This window comes from Malurus melanocephalus, unplaced genomic scaffold (genome assembly GCF_030028575.1).
Source record: "Malurus melanocephalus ecotype Western Australia unplaced genomic scaffold, MMel_1.1 scaffold_176, whole genome shotgun sequence".
Taxonomy (NCBI): Eukaryota; Metazoa; Chordata; class Aves; order Passeriformes; family Maluridae; genus Malurus; species Malurus melanocephalus.
Genome location: NW_026623408.1, coordinates 1326937 through 1353145, shown reverse-complemented (window position 1 = coordinate 1353145; position 26209 = coordinate 1326937). Strand labels below are relative to the sequence as shown.

Genomic DNA, 26209 nt, shown 5'->3' with positions numbered 1-26209 from the left:
GAGGGTGCGTCTGGGGATGGCTCGGGGTGTCGGCGGCTCCTGGTTCACAGCGCCAGTTCTCACACCTCAGGTAGGTGTTTCTGTGCTTTAACCTGGTTTGCACAAAGCAGGGAGCACCTGGTAACTCACTAACGGCTCGCTGATTATCAAAACTTTGCACTGTTTATGCATTTTAACAAAGACATCAGCATTTATTGGTCGCAAACTGTGTAACTTCTTTGTTGATTAGTACTCAGATCCCTCTTTGGTGGTTATGTCTCTCGTTTCCCATGCTGATTAGCCCTCAGGGGTGATTTGTCCCTGCTTTGGGGTCTGGGGTCTATTTTCATCAGGTGGTCACTGAGCTGCTCTCCCCCTGCTGGAATTCCCTCTACCCCAGGTACTGCTCAGTCCTGCTGACATCACTCCTGGTGGCTCTTGGCCAAACAGCCTGTTCCTCTTGGAATTATCTTCCCTTTTCCTTAGAAAGTTTAGCCCAGCACATAAGGTTTACACTGCAATTGCTGCCTGCCCCTTGTAGACCAGCCTAGACATGGTGTGATCCCTGGGCCTGTCCTGTTCCTCTGGCTGGAAGCTGCCCCTGGATCCCTGGACTAGGTCTGGGTAACAGCTGAGAGAAGTTTGTGCCTGCWGTGGGGCTGGCAAGTGTCCTGGAATGGAGTTAAATGGAGGATGGATCCAGCACCTGGAAAACACCCCAATAATCCAGGTACTTTTCCAATCTTGTTTTTTGGAATCTGAATTTCCAAGTCACCACCTGTGGCMTCTATGATGTTGTACATCTGTGTGACTTCACAAATTGATAAATACTCTCTCATATGATGATTCYTATTTCAGTTCACAGAAGTCTATGGTTATAATTTTACATAGAAATTAYTTCCATAGTTTACAGAGAGGAATGATTTGTCAGATTGCACCAAGACCACTTAGATCARTTTGATGTGGTTTCCATTCAGAAAATAGATCTTTTCTCACCTTGCTGTGCTAAAAAATGATCTCTGGATATTTCTGGGATGACTGGCCTATTATTTCCTGGCTTTTCAGCTTTTCCCTTGGTGATACGTTGCCATTTTTGGTGTCATGACTTCAATAATTTGATTCTGTCCTTCTTGAGCTTGGACAGTGACTTGCCCCCCAGAGCAGGAGGGATCTGACTGCTCCCATAGTTCTGAAAAATGTAAAACCCAAATGGAAGTGACTGAAGCACAGTGTTGCTTCCTCAGCAGTTGCTCAGTTGTGGGTGGTCACAGAGTGGTAAAATAAAAAACACAGGAGGAACCCCAAATGCGTGTATATTCTTTATTAAAAGTTCTGTATAAGATCAGTATACTAAAAATCAAAGCAAAAGAGAGGACTACAGAAATACAGTTTTGTTATCATGTAGTGAGAAACAGCATGTCCAGTTTTCTTTCTGATTTTAGTCATGTGACAAAGGAAAGGCCTGGGTTAAGCCTGGGTTTTAGCACTGGCATTAGAATTATGCAAAGGCTTAGGATAAAACTGATAGCAGGATRTGAATTTCTCAAGAGCAGCGTCACTCTGCCAACTTTGCTGAGAGGTATCCAAGATTATTGTTCAAGAAATGAAAGTGTGTTCTTATTGCGTCATTACAAGAAAGTTCAGAACTTGCAGTAGAAGCTGTTGGAGCACCTTCAGATCTGCCAACTTCYCTCTGTAGTGTTTTACAGATACAATTTTTTTCCTACTTCTGTTTGGCTTGGATTTACAAGCTTTTATCACCCCTCTGCTTTGTTGGATACCACTCAGTTAAAAATATTATCAAGAGCAGAAAATGCTAAGTCACTCCTGCAAGTGATCATGGTAAGGTATCACTGAAGGCAGCACACTCTACCTTTAATTCACAAGTWTTTTTTAAATTATTTTTGTTTRTAGTGAATGACATAACCCATGCATTCATTGGTAACTTAGGAAAATGCTACAGTGTGGATGTGTATGTTTTGGTTGGCTCCCATATCCGTGTGACAAAGCAGCWGGGGTTATTTGGATTATTCTGTGGTAAAAGGATGACAGGATTTCGTGGAGAGGTCCATGCCACCAGAGGGAGCAGACAGATGTGTAAGAAATGCTGCCAACCCCAGAAYGGCATGCCAGGGACACTTAACTMTTACTGAAGGAAGAAAGAAAGACTTTGATTAGTTTTCTGTAATCTTAGTGATGCATTGCTGACATGAGGTAAAATGTAAATCTCCCGTTTTCATCAGAGGTCTACCTAAAATCAGCTTGTTTTGTAAACCACAGATAGAGAGGAGTGGAAGGGCAGGAAATGCCTGTTAAATGGTCAAAAGGAAACAGGTCAAAACRATTGCCCATTGTGCACAGAAACTGAGCATCAGTGATGGAGTAGAGACTTGTCTGCCACAAACCCTTGWGGAAAGCCCTATGTGCTTGTCCTCAAAAGAGCCTTCAGCTTGGTCATGTTCCTTTAAAGAGCCTCACTTTCAGGAAAAAGAATCACATTTTGCTTTTAATTTCTGTTCTTTAGATTTCCCCCCTGCACGTTCCCTGTAGCAGCCTGAAGAAAGTGGGTCCCAGTGCCTTTCCCTGTTGCAGGCAGGTCTGAAGGAGCTGCAGGCAGACACAGCCATGAAAGCCAGGCCTATTCTGCACAAACAACCCTGTGCTTCCTTCACTTCTTCTCCTGACAATAAAACTGACTGGGCCATTGCTTCACCTCTCTGGGCCCTCACAGGTGATGGAGAGTTTTGTTTCTCTTATTACAGGGTACTTTGCATACCACAAAACTATTTAAAGATATACTTTGTAGAGAGGAGCAGTTCTCTCTGTTAAAAACACTAATGTGAAATAGAGCCTACCTTCTCCCAGCAGTTCTGCAATGCAAAATTGTGAATTTTTGTTCTTTTGGGTATAGTATATTGAGAATAGTGAAAATCTTGCTGAACTGCAAAARAATTCTGTCATTTTAGCAAAACATATATTTACTGTCATCTACTTAGCAAAAAATGCATGCTTACCTTATATCTTATCATGTGCATATGACTCAGTAATGGTATAATTTATATAGCAGTAAGAACCATATAATTACTTCCCATCTAAGTATTAATTATAATTGTGTCAATCTTTGGAGTGTTGAATGTTGATTACAGTTGAAAATTATTCAGTATTTACAGAAAATCCAAGTGCAATTTTAATAATTTGGATGATGCTTCCTTTTAAACACCATTATATATTTACTTTTCTCAGCTTTATACATCCTTTAGTGGGAATAGAAAATGAAGTCCATTTTTTTTCAGTGTAGAAAAGCTTTTTTTTTTTGTATTCTAGTGAAAATGCCTCTGGGAGATTTCCTGGAGATGAGCCTGTGATAACTCTGCTCCCCTGACAGAGCTCCTTGGGTCCTGCCCCTGGTCCYAGAGGGAACACAGGCTTTATGAATGCCCCAAGGACTGGCTGGTGTTCCATCCCTGCCTGCAATGTGCTGACAGTCAGTTCTGCTTCCTGCCAGCACACAGACTTACCCAGGGGTTTTCCATTAGACACTGAACTTAAAAAAAAAATACTGAAAATTGTAGAGTGCAAAATGAAGAGCTTGGTTTTCTTGCAGCTACACATTTCAAAAGAACACAGCAATGTTTTCCAAGGTTACTGTCCCAAGGAAAGCACAGGGTTGAACTCTTCTTGCTCTCTTGTGGGTTATGTGTCCTCAGCAGACACACAGAAGCTTTCAGATGAGCAATGGGACTATTTCAGATGAGCAATGGGACTGTTTCAGATGAGCAATGGGACTGTTTCAGATGAGGAATGGGACTTCCCAGGCAGAAGGGAACAATAGGATCCAACCTTTGTTTTGTTTAAGGCGATAGATGGAAACCTCCTTGGTCGCTTACCCTTGGATTTCAGGGCTGGCCTCTAGTCTGAATCTTCTTTTGCTGGCCATATTAAGGAAGTGGGGGAAGCAGATCTTCCTGTCCCACAAGTGGATTTTCCCCAGCTCGGGGTAAACAGAGAACCTCAGAGSGTGTGTTGCCTTTTAAACATGTATCCAGCCCTGGGAGCTGTGCCCAGCGGGCGCCTGGGGCTCAGCCAGCAGCCCCTGGGAGGGGAAAAGGAGCGAGGGATGCCCATGTGTGGCAGGRTTCCCTCCCACTACCCTGCCCACAGACACAGCGCCTGTTCTGGGAGCCACTCTGTGCCACACTCAGTCCCCTTTGGCTGGGCCTTGGGAGGTGCAGGGGAGGCTCCATGGGAGCACCGAGCACAGCCCTGGCTGTCCCTGGGGACAGGGTGCTGCTGTGCCCTGACCCTGCTGTGCCTGTGCTGAGCTCCCACACCCACTGCCCTGGCACACCAGCTGGGAGGCCACAGACTCACATCCGAGTGTCCTGGGGTCCCTCACTGTTTTCCTTTTCCTGGTTCCCTCTCAGGCCTGGGAGCACTCCAAGGTTCCTGCACACTGAGGTTCTRTTCCTGTGCCTAGCCCAGCATCTCTTGTTTGCATCATGCTCACCCAGTTCCTAGAGGTCACTGTGGTCACATTGTACATTACAGGCTCCTTCTGGAAAAACAGAGTGGTTTGTGCCTGGTAATGCATCCGTGYGTGGGAATTGGCCTGAAGCATCCTCTGGGATCCCGTGCCCTTTCCTTGGCTGCAGCAAAGCTGCATCTTCTGCACATGAGGCCAATTGTAGATGTAGATCCATTGCCACCTCTCCATCTCTTGTGGATGGTTTTTCTTGAGGGGAAACTTGCAGCAGGCTTTGCAATGTTCTGGAAAGCCTGGTATCAAAGGAAAAATGTCAATGTTAAAGTATTATTTTTTTTTCTTTTGCTTGATGATAATATTTTTTAGGCAGTGCTTTGTCTATGGAAACACAGTTGGACAAAGAATTATTTAAAAATACTTTGCTGCCAATACACTGAATGAGATGTACTAGTGACACCTACAATGACAACAAAATGCTCTTCTCTTTCCTTCTGCTCTAAAACATGCAAAATATMATAAAATGGACAAGTAGGCTTGACTGGATAACATTTATCTTCATTATGAGTGGCTGATTTCAATGGGTYTTGCAATGCTTCAACAAGGTCAGATGCACTGCTTGTCTCTGCTGCTCTTTTATGCTGTGTCATGTCATGGAACACTTGGAAGCACRAACAGGGAAGTTTAGGTACACTTGAAAAATTCACGGTAAAAAAATCCCATTGTATCCCTGTTTAAAGAYAGAAAATTGGTAAAACTTCCAGAGTTTTTACTCTTCCATTGGTCTGCATTCTTCAGAAGAATTGAAGGGAAGAGCTGCTTTTATTCMCATGATAGGGGTCTGGTGGCCAGTGGGACAACTGTTCCATATTCCTGTTGGAGCAGGTGTGCTGGGGCTGGAGTGCTCACACCCCACTGTCCCATACAGGGGAGCAGCCTTCTGAGTGGGATATAACCGAGATGGCTGAGCTGGGCTGCTGCAAGTCCTGAAGCCTCACTGCATCATTTGCAGCCTGTCCTGTAGTCCCAGATGCTTCCTCTTCCTGGCTGATACAGATACCTATGGATATTTCATGTCTTTGGTAAGGGTCCGTAAGGGAATATGGGGGGGGATCATCTGTGGGAATATATATTTGTGTTGCTCCTGGCCCCACACATTCGTCATAGCTGAAAGAAAAAAAAAATTTCATTAGATTCCTGGGGAAAATGCTACAGTACATTATTTCAGCATAACAGAGGGAGGTAAAATGAGAAGAAAAGGAATGTCAGGTGTTTTGTTCCTTAGCCCAYATCCTTGCTGAGCCTGCCATGTGAGACACTCAGTAATGTCATAGTTAAAACCGCATCTCCAAATACCCATAGATAATCCCAGAGTCACTGTAATGCAGTCACTGTAAATGMAATGCAGCCAGGCCTCATTCCTGCTCTCACCTGCCTGTAAGARCCAGRTTAGAAGAAGCTGGGGGAAAGGAAATGGTGTTGCTGTTTTAGTTGTGAAATAAAGTAAGGAGAGCTCTGGAGTCTGATGGAGTCTCTGGTGGAATATCACTCTRTGCTGTTGTGACTCCAGGTCTCTGGAGCTCAGCCAGCACTGCCTAGGTGGGCTGCCTGGGTGGGAGGTGTGTGCTGCCAGGGGCAGCAGGATTTATGCTGAGGTGCAGAGTTGTGCTGGGTGATGTGGACAGATTCGTGCTGGTCACTCTGGGACTGGGCACAGTGCCCATCACATTCCACCCAGAGAGCAGCAATGCAAAGCAGGTGGGTTGGTGGGGTTTCCATGGGGAGCCAGCTCAGGTGTACCCAGGCTTTGTAGCTCTGTCTGTGCCACCAGGCTGGTGCCAGGGAAGCCGTTTCCTCCTCACCCTGCTCCATGCTCTGAGCTCCCTGTCCCAGTGCGAATGCAGACAGGTTCCTTGGATGGGAGCTTGGGCTGCACAGCCCAGGGAGGGCAATGAGGGGAAATGATGRGCCTGGCCATGTGGCTGTGCTGGGGCTTTCACAGTGTGTGTCACAGGAAGGGGATGGGGATGGAGGGACTGGACACGAGCGGGCTCCATGTGTTGGCACTCCCCAGCCCTGGAGCCCGAGGCTCTGTGGGGAGAGCACTGCGGCCCCACAAGGACTGGGCACAGCTGGTGACCCTGCCCTGCTCCCTGGGTGTTCCCCTGGCTGCCCCGACAGCACCTGTTTGTCCTCACTCTGAATCTGACCCGTTTTTGCTTTCAAACCAGCCCAGCTGCCATGGTCCAAAGGAAGGTCCTATTTTCCTGGCTCCCTGGCTACAGGCCAGAGTGAGAGAGTCACAACATCATGATCTTAAATGTTAGACCTGCTTTGTGGCTGCTCTTTACCTATTTCAGGATCATTTAAAATCTAATCCTGAAGCAGGGAATGTTTCCTGTTAAAAACCCTTCCCCTATTGAGTTAACCTGAAAAACATTTCTGCTGGAGCCAGASAAATTAAGAGCCTCTCTCCTCAGCCACATTAACTTCAGAGCAACTAAGATCTAGGACATGTCCTAAAAATTGGGATGTTTGGCATGTGCCTTCTCAGCAGACTGCAGACACATGCTCTGCTCTGGTACCTGTGTTACCTGAGCAGGCTAAACCAAGCTCCCAAACCCCAGTCTGGGTCATGGGAATGACTCTTGGGGAAGGGAGAGGTAAGAAAGTGAAATCATAGTGCTACATTACTAAATTCAAATATCCATGGTTTTTTTTACCTCCCTTTCATCATACTTTTATAGTCATCAAGACAACAGCTTTAAATTTAGACTAGAAAATTTTGATTACCCCATCAGAAAATAATGTTWAAGAACCTATGTCTGAAGACCCTGAATAGGGTTGCTAGATATTTGAGGGAAATCCCAGCATGTAGGAAGCAGAATTGGTTTTTACAGCATAAGAAAAAGATGTCACTCCRGCCTCTACTAAACACTGAAACTTTCAAACATACCTGGTGGTCTTTTAAAAGTTCTTACAGCTCAGTCAGAGATCCTGATGTCCTCRACTGTCCTTGAGCTCAGGTAGGGCAAAGGAACAGCCACTCTTCGCAGGACTCCTTTGAGCTGAATCTTTCCTTAATTTACATTTTGCTGACCCAAAGCCCACTGAATGTATTTAAAAYCTCTCCACAGTTTTTGACTGACTTAATCAGGCTAACAGAGAGCACTTCTGGGCCTGTTAGAACAGGGGAAAAGTTTCCATCCAGAAAAGCCCACAGTAATGAGAGTTTCAAGGTGGAAAAATTGGAATCCTTTTGCCAAGACACAAAATAGGAAGATGCTTCTCTGTCTCCTGGTTCTGGGAAATCTGCCACTGACCTGAAGGAGAAATGGGCACAGTGTGAACTGTTCCTTGCTGCTGTTACCTGATCATCTGCATTTCTCTCCCTTTAATGTCTTTCCTGGACCACAGCTCAGCTTTGGAGAACTGAATTGCTGGGTGAGATTAACAGGGAAATGATTTCTTGTGAAGGAGACTTTTGAGGATCGAGTCAAATGGGTGCAAATGATGGTACCGAAGAGTTGGYATTTTAATGTTTAGTTCCAATATCAATATATTTGTGTTAGGGCACTTTTTCCTTCATACRTATGATGGATAAAAATAATTACCTCTTTTTCTTTAAAAGCAAGTAATGTTCTTTCCCCTCATTTTTGGCAATTAAGATCACATTTTAAAAATTGAATAAGGTAGTAAAAGCCACATGCCACACTTTGAATTAAACAGCTATTTACAGCTTCACAGCTGTACCTAAAGATCATTGTGGTCATGGAGAGAATTACAAATAACTTAGRTAGCTGTGGGTTTTTTAATAACTTTTTGTATTTTTTTTATCAGTTTATGATCTTGATGTCCATTTCCCATGTCCTTTTCTATGCATGGGATCTTTTCTTGTAGAGCTGACATTGCAAACTGCCACTGCTCTGTTACTGCAGATAAGGTTCCTTAGCACTGTCTGGTGAGGATAAACTGGAGATGAAGTAAGGTCATAAAAGACACTTCAACTTTGTATTTTTTCCTTAGTTTCCAATAATTGTGTGGGTTTTTAAATGTATTTTTGTTTGTTAGTTTGTTTGTTTGTTTTGTCATGTGATTTTCTTCCCCTCTGTWTAACAACATCAATACTTTGTGCTTTCAGAGTGCTGTTATGGAGGTATCCATGTAGGATAAATAATGTRTTATCAATTCTACAAGCATGAATTTTATTTTGCAGCCTGTTCTTCAAGGGGATATTAATATGTAAACTTAGGACTTTACAAGGTCTTTTTTATTAGGGATTCTAAGTAAGTATTATAAGAAATAACACCCAGTTGGACAGACATCCACTGTCTGATGACATCCCACATGACATGTATGGATGTATGGTGCTGGTTGGAAAACCATTCCTTAAAAGATTTGAAGGATTATTCATAAAAAATGGTAATAGCAATAATTTCTTGCAGTTGATTAGCAAGTGTTGACSTGAGTGATGCTGGGCTAAAGCCTTACTGTCATCTTAAAATAAAGCCAAACCCTGATCCCCAATCTGGAGCTAAATAGGCAGCAAGATTGGTGGGGGGAAGGTTGGGAGGTTTGATGGGGTTTTTTGGGGGTCTTTTGGGTTTGTGGGTTTTTTTGTGTGTTTCTGGTTTTGTTTGTTTTGTTTGTTTGTTTGTTTTTAATTTTTTTAACGTGTTTTTTCTGGGCCAGATTTCTCCTGGTTTAGCTGCTTCAGTCAGAAGCTCCCAATTTAGTCAGGGGGGCTCCATAACACCAGGAAAGTGGAAATTGGAGAGATGGAGGAAGGGGAGAGGTCTGAGGCTGCAGCTCACAGACAGAAATCATCAAATTGCAACCTCAGGAACTGCTAAGGAAATGATACCTACATATAGAACTGTAGGGTGTGTGCATATATATATATGTGTGTGTGTGTTTTCATATGTCTATTTATATGTTTACATATGTATATATTTACATATATGTATGTTTTGCAAATGAAAATGCAGGACCATGRAGTGGAAAACAAAAAATACTCGTTCATCTTTTACCAAACCTCACAACAATAGTTATATTTTTGTGTCAGATTCACTTCTGTGAAGACACTGGACATGTAAAAAATAGCTCAGGCTTGAAGTTCACTACAGCAGTCACAGGAAAATCCTTTCAGACAGGAAAGAAAATGCTTTTGGAAAGTGTTGTGTTATCATAACATAAATAATGGACTAGAGGAACTCATTACATTGCATCTTGTGTAATATCTTTGCTGTCCTGAAAAAATCCTACAGTATTTGTGTGAATCCACTTTAAGCCATTGCTTTTTAAAACTTGTATAATCTTCAGGAGCAGTGTCTCCTGCAGGCAGTGATGAGAAGGTAGGGGTTACTGACCACGAGATGTGCTGGTGCCTRCAGGGTTTTTGGCTTTGTCTTTTGTTACAATTCCTGCACTGTTSCTGTAGACATGCTGTTGAGTTTTTAAGGGATCATTTCCCTGGGAAAAGCAAGGAGGGCTGATTTCTGTTAGCTTCATTCTGCAGGTAAATGTGATCTGCAGAGACGGAAATATTGCTCAAAAATTACAGCACTCTCCAGGATGACCTTGTTGACTCAGAATGTGGCAGAGGGGGCAATAACTTCATGGATTTGTCAGGTCTGATTGCAATAAGTATTAGGATGTGTTTGTTGCCAGGGAAACCCCAAAGAGCCGATTTAACTGGCTGTCATTYATAAATTATGAGCTACTCTCTGGGGCAAGAAGAAAGTTCTGCTGACAGAATTTTTTAAGATGCAAACAAGTGAAAAAAGACAGAGCTGRGGAATGAAGAATTCTGTGTGATAGGTGTCTTGTGGTTCACTTTGTTCATTTGTATGTTCTGACTACTAAAATTGCTCCTGTTGCATTGTTTCCATTTTGGTGATGACCTACTGYGTTCTTCTGATAGTGGCAAACAGAATCACTAAATCTGGAAAAGAACTGTGCTGACAGGTTTGAGCTGTGATGAAAACAGCCCAAAGGATGTTTAYGTGATGCTGTTACCTAACAGAAAAGCTGAGATTAGAACAATTATGCTGTAGCTCTCTACAGCAAGGTTCAAATGAACAAAAATAATGATGTGTTTGATGGGCACATAGGCAGTTCAGCTGATGATGCTGAACTCCACCTTCTCTTCTGGCACAATTTGCTCACAGCCAGGTTTGTGGGAAGAGCAGCCCTGGAAATCTGTCCATGTTTCCTTTGAGGTATGTTTTCCTAGAATACAYATTTTCTTTGGTGATTTATTATTACCATGAGGAAATGTGTCATTTTTGACAGAACTGCTCGTGCTCATATGTCATGAGCCAGGGTATCCTTCTAGGTTTATTTTTGATCCTGACAGTTTCCATTTGAGACATTGTGCATTTAATAACTACATTTTGCCTTTTCCATGCTTTGTCAGTGAATTATTGAGCATTAGTTTGATATTTTTGTATAATAGTAACTCATTCCATATTACTGATTGTCTGAGATGTACGCTTTGTTTAATTCTTGAGCAGTGACTTAGAATGAAAAGCCAAAACATCTTTCTTTACCAAGAAATGAACAGCCCTGATTTCTGGGGCCTCCTAAGCAGGAGAACTGAGRGTGCAAGGATAAACAACTTTAGTTAAGTGGCACCTCCTCCTGTGCAGTTTTTGGCCTCCCAGTGACTGTGTTAGAATGAAACCCAAACCCATCTCTCTCTGGATAACAGTTTTTACTGTGCCTGATCCCAAATTGCAGTGGCTGAGGGGGTGAGCAGCAAACACAACATCTGGACAGAACAGCCCCTGGTGCCAGCCAGGGCAGGGCCCTGAGGAACAGCCCCAGCTCAGTGAAACCACTGCAGGATTTTCTGGGAAYAGGTTTTGTCACATGGGTTTGAAATTCAAACAAGGGGGCAATTCATCCTCAGCATTCTGGGGGAATCTCTCTTTTTGTAGCTGGAGAGGACATTCATCTCCTGACTTATCTCCTGCTTTTTAAGCCCCCATAGTGCACCTCTAGGGTTTCAGAGGAGGTAACCATGAACAAATACCATTGTTAATATTTATTTTAACGTTTTTAAATAGAAAAAATTGTAACCCAAGGTATTGTTYAAGGAAACATCCAGGGCTTAAGTAACTTAGCCATTGAAGAGACAGGAAATGTGGAATTTATTTTTCTTCTGCCTTTTTTTTTCTGTTCATGGTTATTTCTGGAATTTCCAGTTCCTCAGAACTACAATAGGAGTATTTGTGTTAATAAGCACTAAAGAATTGAATCTTTATTCTGCACTCTGTGTCAAGATAATTTTGAGGAAGTTATGACTTTGATGAATAAATATTCCAGATAAAAAATGAAATTTAAACTAAACCATTTTTATGAGAACATAACATTTGAAACTGATATAACAGAGATCAGGGCAGTTTCAACATAATTGTGCAGCTTTAAACTATGGTTTAAATWWAAAAAAAGTCATTCTAAGATGAATATTTCATATGGTTATTAATGCCTCCTGGCATTAATGTTATACATAGTAAGAACCACTTGGTCATCAGCAGTATTTGGGCTCTGGATTTCTGGAACCATTGTACAGTAAAGATGGTGGGCACTGATTGAGTCACAATAATCAGTTCAGATAAATAAAATTTGTAACCTCCCAAGGCATGGAGTTAATCTACTAACAGGATTCTAAACAACACTGCCAATTCTTGCATGTCCCCAGAACCTGCTKATGTCTGAGGAAGTTTTCCATTTGACAAATTTTAGGGTCATATTCCTAGAAAAGGCTTTGCTTTAATTATTCAAGGAACGAATTCTGACCAGGTGAAGGAAATACTGRCTGCAAAATGCCTGACAACTGGGAAATCAGACCAAAAAAAAAAAGGTTTTTAAATTTTTTTAAGTGTAGTTATCTAAGATTTGACAGCTTTAAGTTGTGGTTGCTCTGCATGYCATGGTAAATTTCTGGTTAGAAATCCTTGCTGCTTCCCTTTCATCAGGTTTTTCTGCTTTCACTGCTGCAGGGTGTTTTTTATGCAGCAATAATTTGCACCTCCAGAGTGAAACTGGGACAGGCGWAAAGAGAGGCTGGTCAGAAGATGCAGCCTCCCCACAGATATTTTTGATRACAGAGAGTGAAGGGAATTTGTGCCTCAATCTCCCAGCACACAGGCTGAGGTATCAGAGGATTTTTGACTACAAAGACAAGAAGCAAGAGAAAGGTGTRGATATTTAAGAGGATGGAAATACTACAGAAACTCTCACAAAATGGCTGTAAACAAAGCTGGGAATAAGAAATTTGCCAGAATAATTAGGAATTAATTTGTTTCGGTACCTAATATTGATGAGGAATGGCACTGGGATGTGAAGGGAGGGGCTTTTGAGGGTCTAATTTGGAATTTGGAGTTTAAGGAGTTGAGAGTTTTAGCTCATGTCATGAAATCTAGTGAATTTAAACCCGTCATATTTCCAGGGGCATTTTTTACCTTATTAACTGCAAATAAAGAGGGGTTTGTTGTAAGAGCTGAACCTAACCCCAAATGTCCATCTCATGCTTTGCCAGCTGTCACTGTAATGTGGCAAAAGCTCCTCACCTGATTTGCTCTCAGAAAAACGGCCTTGACAGAGCAATACAGAGCAATACAGAGCAATATAGGAAGATTTTATGTCAGTTCCCTGCAAGCCTAATTCTGTGTCTCAAGAAAATCCAGGAAGCTGGTTTGGCTAACTTGCATCCTCACAAGTGGGGGATGGAACATAATGTCTCAGAAAAGAGAGTCCATTAAATAGTTAAAAAAAAAGTTAAAGGGAAATTAGAGTCTGTCTCAAAGACACAAGCATTTCCTTTTGCCATTTTAAAGTMATTTTAAAATCGATTTACCCATTTAAACAATGCAGACTGAACAAGGTTATTGAGAGTACTGGGATTTRTCATGGCTAAAGAAGACAATTTTCTCTAAAACAGACCCTGTGTAGATTGCTCAGGATGACCAGCTAAGGAAGAGAGAGCCCACACACGATCCCCCACAATGTGCACTAATGTGAATAGTGGGATAAAGGGGGATTCATGGTTTTTATCATCATGTGCCCTGTGGGGGGCATTCAATGTGAAATATGGGGCTACCATTAAAATCATTCCTGAAGCTAAATCCCTGCATCCTCCTGAGCCATCATTCCTCAGTGATGTTCTGTGTTAGACACTCCTGAGTTGCAGATGCAAAAGGCAACAACCTTGGTTGCCTAAAGCTCTGTACAYACCATTAATATCCCATCACTGAGGAGTGAAAAAGCACTGATGCAGTGGGGTCAGATGCATTCCCCTGGCCACAAGGTGAGAAGTTGATAAAATTCCTTTCATGCAGTGGAATCTCCTTGTTGCTTGGATTTTATGGACTCTCCTAAAGAAAATGTGATAATTTTTAATTTACATGGACTTTGATTGGTACTATAATTCAAGCCATTTCAAACATGTGAGCTCAACTTATTTTTATACTGTTTTTTACTACACATTTATAAAAAGATAATTATCAAAGCTCACTCTAAGTGTGTGTGTTACAAAGAACTCAGCACAGTGAACATGAGCTGATGATTTCTSTCTATAAAGATATTATTCCCACAGTGTCAACAGTGTGATTTTACTCACACCAGCACAGAGAACGTTGAACAAAATGACAAATACCGGATTTAAAGGCTTTCTACTGTTTCTTTCCAAGTCATATTGACCATGATGATAGTTAAGCTGTGGCAGGGAGATTGTTCCTGTATCCTGTTCTTGTTGAATGTGTTCAGTTAGCTCATTTGGAGGGACTAGAACTCTGCAGTTTAGAATTGTTTTGAGATCACTTGAATCATATTTCTCAGATTGAGTTTCTTAGAAACAAAGGTTTTGTCACATCTGGTAACACAGAAACAGAACAGTAACAGAACAGTAACAGAAACATTAACTCCCAACCCTGCAAGCATCTGTACATATCAGAAATATGCTGTAAAATACAAACTCCAAATATCCTGAAACTGTTTCATTCATACCCCCTGTATTTTGTTTTTATATTTCCTTTCTACACCTCATATGAAATCCATGTGACAGATGCTAGCACAGATCTGAGACTCCTTAAAAAGTCATTAATTCTTCTAAATGGATCTTTATGGATAGCAGCACTGTGCATTTTGGGCTGTCAAGACATATTGACCAAATGGCTTTTCTGTAACCACTATGTAACTATGGCAGGCTAATGACAAAATTCCATGCATGGCTTCCCTTTAAATCTACATAAAATCTAATGCAAGAAAGTGGTGAGGGGAAGTGTTTGTGGTGATGATCAGAGTGAATCTCAAATGAAACTTTTTGATTTAGGTATCAGAACAATTATTAATATCCCAAGGAATTTTTTACAGATTGATTTAACAATAATGTATTTTATATAAATAGTGTTTTATATAAATAGTGTTTTATATAAATAGTGCTATTGGACTTCCAGCTGGTAAGCTGGGAGTGGGCAGTCCTGAGTGGGGAGCTCTCCCTCAGCTACAGACATGGGGACTCTGTTTCATCAGCCTTCCCCTTAAATCCCTTTTCCATTCATCTTGTGGTTTAAAGCTCAGCTATGAAATCTTCCAAAAACATTGTAGACTAATAACCCTTTGGCCAAATAAAGGCTTTGTGCTTTCTACTGAAACCATTTCTGAAAGTGGGGTTTGGCAGAAGTGGTGCCCAGGAGCCCTGGGCTCCACGCTCCTGCTCTGGATGCTGCAGTGCTGGTGCCTCTTGCAGGTTAATGCCTTGGTGGCTGCTCCTTTGCTTTTCATTCCCTGAATTCTCCCACTGCAGAGGTTTTTACTGCYAATGCAGTTCCTTTCCTTGCTGCTCTTCATTTCTGTTCTGCTGATGCCACAGCTGCATTATTAGCTTCTGGCCATGCTAGTTTAGCTTTAAATTACATCTTGCCCTCCTGGAATTAAAAGGAGGGGGTGCATTAATTTAGGCAGTGCTGTGTTTCAGTAAATCTACTCTTCAAAATATTATCATATGCAATGRGATTGGTCCCAGGGAGTTAATATTTTAAATGCACAAGGTCAAGCATGTCTTGTTTCAGCTTCCAGGCCATGTCTGACAGTCAGCTTTCCTGATGTTAGCACCCATCAGTCCSAGTACTCTCCAAGCTCTACTAATTAAAAATAGCCACTGCAGTGTTTGCCATGCAGGACAGTATAAAGGAAGATGTACAGGAATTTTTCAGGCTTTACATAATGCAGTAATTCAGGCAGTGCCTCTCATCCAGTGCTTTTCTGAGCAGAGGTACAATAGTCTGGAGAACGCATTAAAAGCAAGTTTCAAAGTCTCCATGTAGCTTTGCTTTCAGCCATCTGCTGTCCCTGAAGTTTCCCAAGTTGTGTTGCTAAGATATAAAAATTTGCTAAGATTTTGATGATTTGCTAAAGTTGCTTTTCTAAAATATTTAACTGTGGGAGCAGTGAGAAAACAGCCGAAGCATTAACAATAATCTTTGCTTTGGAGCTGTGATGTAGGACTGTAATTACTGGGCTGAGTAGTGTTTTCCAGTGTGTGCAGTGGGATCCTGGGCCCTCAGGAACACAGTCAGCTCAGCCCAGCAGGGAATCCTGAGTGGCTTTACACCTTTCTGTGTCCCAGAATGATTCTGACAACAAGCAGGACACAAGAGAMTTAACCCATGTCAGGCCTGTTACAGAAGCAACTGCAGAATTTAGTGAAAAACATGGTGAAAAATCAGAGCTATCCTGTGCTACTCTTCTCTCCTTCAAACAGAGCTCCACAGAGGTGGAAAAACCTTCTGTGAGGCTGTTTCAAACTGGAAAYGGAAGCATTCTGTGGCATGATCTTTGGTGATCTGTCTGCTAAAGCAATATATTGTCAGAGTTTGTCTCAGGWATCTGGCCAACTGCCCAACTCAAAGGCTTGCTTGGTTGTCAGCTGGCTGCCTTTCATTAGTAAAGACTCATGGGTGTGGGTCCAAAATCCAGTCTAAACTCTTAAGTGGATTTATCTAAAATTCTACACATTGACATGCCAGGTTCAGAATAATTTTTCACATGTGAACTTTCTGTGAAAATATTTACATAATCTCTAAAAGCCCATKTGTTGTCCAGTGTGACTTGGTAATACATAACAGGCTGCTTGTAGAACATGCATAGAATAAAAAAAAGCAAAGATCTATGTATTGTGTGCTCACAGTGATGAGTTGCTCTATATCACAGTCAGAAAAGGGATGGTCTTACAGTTATTTAACTCAGAGTCTGCTTAAAAGGAAGAAAAAAAGGAAAAAAAAGGAGGGCATGGCTCTCCTGCATGTTCAGTTCAACCACTGTTTGCAAGACACAGCAATACAAAAAGCTTGAAGTGACRTTCTGCTTAAAATTATTTCTGTTGGTTTGTTGGAGGCATTAACTGAATTCCTTCATTTCTGGATCTCCAAGTGCATGAGGGACATGGAGGAGATGCTCCTGTGGCCCATGAGGCAGTTCTTGTACCCTGTGAATGTGAGCATGCAAATTTAGAAGGAACTGCTGTATAATTTCTGGAATTTGTTTTTTTTTCTGTTTCCTTCTGATCTGAGCCCTCTCAAGGTCAATAACAAATGTAACTTGAAAGTTATTGGAAAAAGTATATATTTTTGCCTTTGAAACATTGTCTTGTAAATGCATTCCTTTCAAAGAAAGRTGATTGTCAGTTATTCTGCTTGTGTGTTTCATTAGTATGGCATCACCATGATAAATTTTAATATGAATATCACTAAATGACAACTGCCTGTCCACACCTTTATTTAATAAAGATATATTCTACTATGGAAAACTTGAACTTACACTCAAGCTAAACAAGGTCTGTCTGCATTCAGAGTTTGTGTGAGCTGAATTTTTGCTGTGGGCTTTGCCAGTGCCGGACTGTAACCCTGAGGAGATCAGGCAAACACTTACCATGGAGGTGGATCAGGATACATGATGTTCACCTGAGAAAGGATGTCCAGATAGGAACCAAAATCACAGGCTGGGGGAAACTCCTCCGTACAGCTGGATCTCAGCTCTCCAGAAGAGCCGCCATGAGAGAAGCCATCTGGAGCTGGAAAACAACAATTTATGCTGGCTGCTCTTCCCCTCCCCTCTCTGTTAGTCTTTATAACACTGCCACAAATTAGAAAACAAACCCTTTCTGAGGCAGAGGAATTGTGGATATTTCAGAACAATCAGGTGCACGGGATATTTTTATATCTTTAGGAGCAGATTAACACYRTCTGTGGATGAGCTGTKGTGTTTCAGGCTGTGGTACAGGGAYTGTACATTTAGTGCTGCCCTACAAGGTAGATGGAAGTTCTAAAGCTTTTCTTATATCTCAAAGGCTGAAAAGGAGTATGGGTTCTACGATGTGCAGCTTCAAATATCTGTAGGGTCACTAAAATTCCCAGGAGTTACATCCATGGAAAACTTATCCTTTCCGGGAGGGGYTTAAAAGGAGGGGCAGGTCTTTGATTGAAAGTGTTTGCTGAGAAAATGCTGTTCTCAACAGAGACACCRGCAAAAATGGGATAAGCTGGAAAACAGTAGAGAAAAATTATCCTGCTGCCTGCTCCAGGGATTTCTTAATGTTTCCATGCAAGAGCTTCCCAGGTCCCCCACTCCTAAKCAGTCAGTGCTATTTTGGGTGCTAGAGGCCAGTCACTGTGTGCTCATGTGAAATGGACAGTGGGTACTGGGGCAGATATTCACTGTTGCACTCACACTAACAGCATTTGCCCAGAGGTTGTTGCTCGCTGCTGAGATGAGAGCAGCTCTGGCTTTCCAACAAACAGAAATCACAGCAAATGCTGTACCAAGGCTATAGGGAGATATGAAAATGCTACAGAGAATAAATCTTATCCCATATGGAGGGCAAACAAGCTGTCTAGGAACTGCTGTCAGCACTTCCTGTGTTGTGTCAGTGCTATTAACCATTATTAACCATTAGCTATGGGCTGTACTCTGGGAATTCAGCCCCAGCACAAAGATGCCATTACCCTGCACAGCTGCCTGTGACTTATCCTATTATTTAATTGYATTTTTTCATCCCTTGCACGTGGCAGGTGCTTTTGGGTGCCCTTAGCCCCAGCCTATCCCCCAAGTGAAGCATTTCCCTGTTGCTCCGCTGCCTTACCATCCGCAGGCTCCCTCCTGAGGCGGGGCTGGCCCAACCTGCTGTCCTTGCGCAGGCTGCCCACCACGATGGTGGCACAGGAGAGGAACAGCACCAGGCCGATCACCACCCCTGCCACCAGCAGAGGGGACACCAGCAGGTTGGTGTCACCGCCGCTCTCACCGGAGCCGGGGAAGGCGCTGGCTGCGCTGCTCTGGTTCGAAGGAACTGCTGGCCAGAGAGAGAGAGAGACAAACGGGTCATTTGTCACAGAGGATTACAGAGCCCAAACTGAGGGGTTTGCAGAGCCCTGAGAGTCTCAGACACATCCATTGCASCAGTTCCTGCTCCTGTGGAAACCCCATTTATCAGACTGATTGCTGAGGCTGTCAGGAACTGACTCCAGGGGCGACACTGGCAGTCGCTTCCCTGGTATTGGGAATATCCTGCTGGAGYCATTGGTGGATGCTCCATAATTTTGATGGCTTCTTCCTGCCAAGAATCTTTGTACCATGAATTGACTGACGCTGAAAGAACTGAAGTGCACAAGGAGGAAAGTGAAATTCAAAAGGGTGAGCTCCAAGAGGAAGAGAGGAATTTCCTGTTGTTAGGGATGTGAGAAGACTCCAAGGCTTTGCAGGGAAAGTTTTGAGCAAGAGTGGACCAGAGGCTCTAGTTTTGTCGTACAGGGCTTGCCTTAGTTTGTGAGGTGAGTCGGCATCCCAAGAAACAAATTTGTAGTGAGGGAAGAGACTGATCCAGAGTAGGATTGTTTGGTTGCAATTGCTTTACTGTGGCTAAAAAAGAAAACAAAAACAACCCAAAACCAAACCAAACCAAACAAAAACCAACCAACCAACCAACCAACCAAAAACCCACAACCACCACCAACAAAAAAACCCCAACCCCCCCCAAAAAAAACCCCAAACTTAAAACAACAAAAATACCCCAAAACCCAAACAAAAATCACCTAAACCCAAAACCCCAAAAACCAAAACAAACAAAAATCCACCAAAACCAACCAACCAAATATATATTATTTAAGTTCAGTAATAAATCTGCTTAAAGGAGAATAACTCCAGTAATTCATTGTCAAGTGAAACATTGTTTTGAGACAAGCTGCAGAGAGAGTATCAAAAGTTAAATAATAATTTTCCCTTAGACAATCAACCAACGACAAATGATTATATATGGGAATTAATTTCCCAGAGATATATTTATGGCGTATTKCAGTGCTAGTGGAGGGGAGGTAAATGGCAGAAATGACATGAAAAAGGATTCAGGATTTTAGCCYCCAAATTAAATTGCAGTTTCCCCTTACCTGCTCAGGATCAGTAACCCAAAATTTTATCGATGCAAAAAAATATTGGAGATGCCATATACAAAAACAAGTTGTCAAATATGGTCTGAATATATTCTTCTTTCTGGTTATATGCTAGCTGAACAAATGATTCCCTGCTGAAATCAAGGCTAACCAAGTTTTCTCCCTTGAATATTCTGTGGAGTGAATATGTGCTTTGGGAAGTACAATGCTCTTTATAAGGATAGATGTTATCAGAGAGATCTCAGCACTGTTTTCTCTGCTCTTTTCCTTTGGGAGACACCACTTAGTGTTTTRCAGTCACAGTCAGTTTGGAATGGAGACAATGGCTTCAAGCCAATGCATGTTATCTTTGGCTTGAAACTGAGGCAACCAACTGAAAACATGTGTATAAAAATGGGGAATTAGCATGGAGTGGGGTTTTGTTAATTTTCTGGAAGCACTTGACTGTTGGCTGAGGATCTTTATAAACATTTAAGACAGACAGCCAAGAAATGTGCTGAGCTTTCACCAAGTATTTTATGCCAAAAAGAAGACTGAATTTTCTGAAAATTAAATTGATGCATTAAATAAAAAGGTTATGGACGAGATTGAGTGTTGTACTCAATACTAAGTGCAAAGAAGTTTTGCGTATGGGATATGTTTGGGGGGTAAATTCTACTGATTTTAAGGCTTGAACTCAACTTCCTGACACTTTACAGAATTGCAATCATATTTCTCATTTGTACATTTTTAGCTATCTCTGTTGGTAATGTGTCCAACACATGTTCTCACTGCCTTTCCATAGCCTTGTTTTTTGTGATTTTTGCAATTTCTGCCATTGGGAGATGCAAATATCACAGCAGTGGCAGTTTAAATCCTGGCTGCAGGGAATTGACCCCTCAACTGGAAGTACTGGCACATAGTTTCTTGGTAATTCTGGCTGACTTGCCAAGGTAAAAGAAGAATCAACTTTGTTTTCAGCACGATGAGAACGTGAGCCTGGGGTGTGAGGCTGCCCTGTGCACTGTTAGGTTTGTGGTCATCAATTTAATGTCAAATAGTGTTGAAATAAAGTTGGTGAGAAACCTCTGTCATGTGGGGAGGAAGAAGGCTGCATTGAGTGCTTTCAGATATTTTAAAACTTGGGACAAATTCTAAAAGATTCTCTAAACAGAAAGGGCCTGTCTAAGATAAAGCAATATTTATCTTTTGTCTTATTTCCAGTTGTGTGTGGAAGGTGGCTGGAATATTAACAGTGACTATTTGGGAGATTGCTGTGGTGCCACCCAGTGTGAGCACTGATATTTGGACCCATTTTGCTTTACAGAAGTTTAACAGTTTCACAGTGACTTCCTAGAGAAAGTACTCTCTTGCCTTCTGCACTGGTATTGAGGTGGGRTGATTGAGTTCCAGACAGTCTATTTATCCACCACATTCTCAGGGTTTCCTCTGCTGTCCCAAATCTTGTCTGGTTTATTGTTTCTCACCATCGTGAATCTTTCTGGGTTTTTTATGCTTTTAATCTAATTGAGCCCAGTCTCTCATAAACACAAGTTATAGTGCAATATTGCTTTTATTAGAAGGAATGAATGAGTCCCCTTAGCCCAGCTGCTGACACAAAATGTACTTGATAAACTTCTCCCGTGGCACTATTTTCAGTTTGACACTGAATATCCAGACTTTCCCASTGTGACAAACAACAACAGAATGAGATGCTGTGTTGATATAAATTCTTTGGGTTTCAGTTTTGCAGGGGGGGAAAAAAAAGTACTTATATCACTTTTGGCAAAAGAAATCTCACAAATTTTTTTCCTCTGATCCAGAACCATCTTCTTTTGATAAAGTGTGCATTTCTGTATATAAAAATGCTATGKTTTTTCCTTTAGAATAGAGGTGTCTTGAAATGTATGTGAAGCCCATAAATACAGCACCAATACCAGAGTGCTAAYATTTTTGTTTTGAGGTAAGTTGTATTCTTTTCCATGAAACTGCARATTGTAAGCAATACATACATAAACATGAATAATTTTAATCCAATCCTCTAAATATGAATTGGGTTGGATGTACACCATGGATTTTGTCCATGATAGGAGCTGTCTATCTATCTAGAAACAGCACAAATGGCACAGGCCTGACAGAACACTTCCTTTAGAGTGAGTACCAGTGGAAAATTGCCTGGACTGTSCATTCAGTATCACACAATAAATTAGCAATTTGCAAAATCCCTTAAATATCACAATATGTTGACTTACTCAGTGCTCCTGCATCTCAACAAACCAATTGTACAGTAGCTGAGAGAGGTATAGGACAGCCTAACTTTTCAGGGGTGTATTTTACTCCTGTCARCCTGCCTGTGAGGGGACACTCTTGTCCCTTTCTAACTTGGCCATAAGGAATGGGRAAGTTTCAGGGGATCAGATGCTGACAGGTGAAATGTCCTGGTGTGCAGACATGTCCTGGGAGCTTGGTTCACCCCACATTCAGCCCTTTATTAGGAGAYGCTTCTCTCTTCCTCAGTTCCTTTCTGCTGCTTGTACCCCACGGGAGAGAGAAGGGAAGCACCTACACATAAGTGAAAGTCTCCCCTGCACACWGAAACAGCTGAGTTTGGTGGTGTTAGTGGGGTCTTGTTTTGTTTCCTTTTGTCCTGAAGGCACATCAGCTCTGGTGAGGCTGCCATAGCCTCTSTAATTAACTGTTTGGTTTGAGATGATTTTAAATCTGGATCCTGCTGAGATAACCAAATCTCCTCCTCTGGTTTCTGATCTATCATCTTAATAAAGATGCTAATTCATGTTATGACTGGTGCAGAKTATGAGACAGGGAGTGGTTTTGTTTCCCAGGCTGAAATGTGCATAAGGAGCTCCTGAAGAAGCGCTGGTGTCCTGTACTGTGCAGAATTACCCACCCCTTCACCCCTGCCAGCCTGGACTCCCTCCCGAGGGCAGCATGGGCTGTGCTGGCTTGCTGAACTGGAGCTGAGGCACTGGACAGAGCAGGAGTGCTCCCTGTACCCCCTGGGTTCATACAACTGTTGGGGATGGTGATCCAGCACCTCCTATTACCCTAAAATGCATTGCATAGGTATTGTATTATGCATTGTATTGAAATGCATAACAGAGTGTACAGGACTGGAAAGGAGAGGGGAAAAGGCATTTTAGGATAGTGCATAACACTCTTTATAATCCTTTGGTTTTTAAATAATCACAACAAAGCATCTCAAACACTGAARTAATTTAAAGCACATTTCTGACATCCTTTCTCAGTACCTTTGATTATTCAGTCTCTTGATTAAGGGGAGGTGAGTGGCAGATGTCAGGAAGGAGCTGAGAGCACACGGATACACAAAATCAGTGGAATGAGCCAAGATTTGGGTGATTCTGCCTTTATGAACAGTTCCTGTTCAAAGCTGGTTCAGTCTGGCMAAGAGTGACCAGTTGGACTCTGCACTTGCTGCTGCCCTGGGAAATAAATCTGTGGAAATCAGCAGAAATTGCACTGCTGGTTTCTGTAGCACAGATAAGGAGTTAAGGAGGTGTAGTACAAAAAGCTGGAAAAGGGTTTGGATCCCGGGAGCATCACTGCAGCAAGAGGAAAGGGGTATTACTCAGGCCTTTGAATACAAAGGCCCCATAGGAGCTAAACCCTAAAATTAACTAAAARTAAATGTCTCCACTGGATTCAAAGTTGTTCCATTGGATCCTGAGGAAGGTTGGAACTTCTCCTGGGCTTGAAAAATGCCAGGGTGTCATTTACTCATGGGACTAAAAGGAGGTGATGTGAAGAATGGGGAAGGCTATTGGTCCTTTTGCATTTCTCTTATTCTCTTGTAGAAAAGTGGAGCAAATGAGTGGATGACCACAACAGTCTGGGAAATGCCCTCTGTAGAAAGCAGTTTTACACCAGCCAGACAAATAGTATTGGAAAAGGAATTTTCAGTTTAGGAGACCCAGGAGCATGTTTGGTTCAGTTGTTTAGGCTTTTCTGATTTCCACACAGCAAATTAAACTGTCTCTTAAGCTGCAATTGATGTTTAATATTAATTCTATAGTGAGTGCTTCAAATTTTATCTCTTACCTTCTTCTTATCTTCTGGAATTGGCACTTAGTAGTTATTTGACACAGTCAATGAATAAATAAATTTTTGCTCTCAGTTGCTGCACCAGTGACATCTTAACAGTTCCCAAACCAGATGATATTCATTATTATTTCTAAATTTGAGGTAAAAGTCTTCCTATATAAGTGGTWAACTAACTTTGCCTGTTTATTGCTGCTGTGGGAGATGCCTCAGCATAATCCCAGCCCACATGAATGCATTAACCAGGCAGGACCTGTGAATTCAGACTCAGTTTCTCTGCAGCTCAAATTGTGTCTTGAATATTTTTCACTGCATATATATGTTCGAATCAGAATTTTAAATATTCACAGATTAATAGTAAAAAATTTGAAACCTTATTCAGACCTGAGCCTGTGTGCTGAGGTTGGTTCGGTTTTACCTGATGCCCATGKTTTAAAGAGAATTTGGGACATCCTTACAGGTCCAAAAGCTGCCCGTGACCTTGAGGAGCTCCTCCAAGGCAGAGAGGGTGGCCTTTCCTCCCAGAGAGCAAACTCTGCCTTTTGATCATGTCTGCTGCTATCAGATAATGGCTTTCTCTCTTCTTGCATTGACATCCTTGTTATAGAGCCAGAATGAGTGAGATTGGATCACCAGCAGCCTGCAAATTGGGAATGTCAGATGGAAAGAGAATGGGGCTGTAGAAGGGYTCAGGAAATAAATCTTTTCAGCTGCTGTGGCTTTAGAGTATTATGTTGATGTCACAGCAGCTTATATAGGTGCCGTTTCAAATTAACAGTTAAAAGCTTCCAATTTTCACATCCGTGGTCTATTTTATCAACCTGATAAATACCACTGCAGGGAAACAAATCACTCTGGAATGACTACAACAGCCCACTTTCTGAYGGACAAGGAATATTTTCTCCCTATTTTCTCATATTCAAACAACTTGGAACTAATACAGTTTTATAAGCAAGACCCAAACATATTACTTTTCTCAGAAACTCTGCATTAGGGTTTGGAAATAAGTATGATGAGAATTCTCTTTTATCCATTAAAGTAAAGTTACCTTCATAAGCTCAGATCCAACCTAGCTTGGCAGTGACCTGAACAGGGCAAAAGCAATAATTTTGGTTTTGTTTATTGTGAGAAACTGTTTTTTTTTTAGTACACAACTTTCTCATTATAGTACTTTGGAAAAAATGTAGCAATATGATATTTTTTCCTCAAGGTTTGAAAATATGCAAATAATTACACATTTTAGTTGTATATTTTAGTTATATATTTAGTTATATTAGTTAATCTGTCTGCTTGAACTGTGATCTGGATGTCTCATGTCTTTAGGAGCTCTTTGGGAGGCTGAGCTCTGTCTGAACTGTATTTAATGTAACCTAAACAGGGCAAGTGGCAGCTCRTGGAACATGGAGCCCAGGCAGGAAACACAATCTATATTTGGGGCAACAAAAAGACAACCCCAAACAAAAAATCCCAAACCTTCTACAGAGGAAAGGTTCATCTCCTTACAAACTTTCCTTTCAATTTCCACAGAGAAAATGGGAAGGAGTGATGGGAAGGAGTGATGAAGGAGTCATGAAATTCGTGAAGGATGAAATTCTTGTTGGCTCGAAGACACAACTGGTGAGCACAGAACTTGTGCACTGTATGCATTCATGAATCTCTACATCAGTTCTCCACTTCTGATTTGCTCACATTTATGATGCTTAAATTGCCTCACATTTATGATGCTTTTTGAATGATGGAGTTTTGTATTTTCTTGGTGTTGCASTGAACTGTCCCATTGTCTCTATCAGTCCTCATCTTTAGCAATCCTTACCCTGCTCACAGGATTCAAAGCTCTATAATGAAGATCCATCTGCAACTACATTTTGAGGTTGAACTGAACTTCAGGAACCACATCACCCTAGATACATCCCCCACCCCCTGCCACCAGCCCTCCTTCTACAGTTCTTGTGCCTGTGTCCTTCTTCTTATTTAGGGCTTTTCTTCCCAAAATTAATCCCATTTCTTTTTGCAGCCTCCTCTCCAGTCTTCAGTACGAAGAGGAATGACGGAGTTTAACTGCTTGGAAAATAATGACTGAAATACTGATCCMGGTAGTTGTGTAAGGAACAGGGTGCTGAGATAGAAACCTGTTAAMAAACACTGGGATCCCCAGATCTTCCTTTAGGAGGTGGCATCCTGTGTGATATATCTCAGCCTTTCTTTCAAGGTGACATGATTTAAAAAAAAAAAAAAAAAATTAAAATGG

General features: G+C 41.8%; 1 protein-coding gene and 1 long non-coding RNA gene across 2 annotated transcripts in view; one reads left to right on the top strand and one right to left on the bottom strand.

The window, feature by feature from the left end:
- Window positions 1-20: 20 nt before the first annotated feature.
- On the top strand, window positions 21-3277 carry LOC130577367 (uncharacterized). Its single transcript, XR_008965760.1, has 3 exons — window positions 21-70; window positions 521-709; window positions 2504-3277. It is a non-coding gene; the product is annotated as an uncharacterized LOC130577367 (long non-coding RNA).
- A 2071-nt stretch (window positions 3278-5348) lies between these two features.
- BEAN1 (brain expressed associated with NEDD4 1) overlaps window positions 5349-26209 on the bottom strand; it is a 52406-nt gene continuing 31545 nt past the window's right edge. Inside the window, exons 3-5 of the mRNA XM_057372660.1 lie at window positions 18603-18812; window positions 17393-17534; window positions 5349-5626 (exon numbers count right to left, since the gene is read on the bottom strand). Coding sequence (XP_057228643.1) covers window positions 5365-5626; window positions 17393-17534; window positions 18603-18812 — 614 coding nt within the window. The 3' untranslated portion in view covers window positions 5349-5364. The remainder of the gene's footprint in view (window positions 5627-17392; window positions 17535-18602; window positions 18813-26209) is intronic.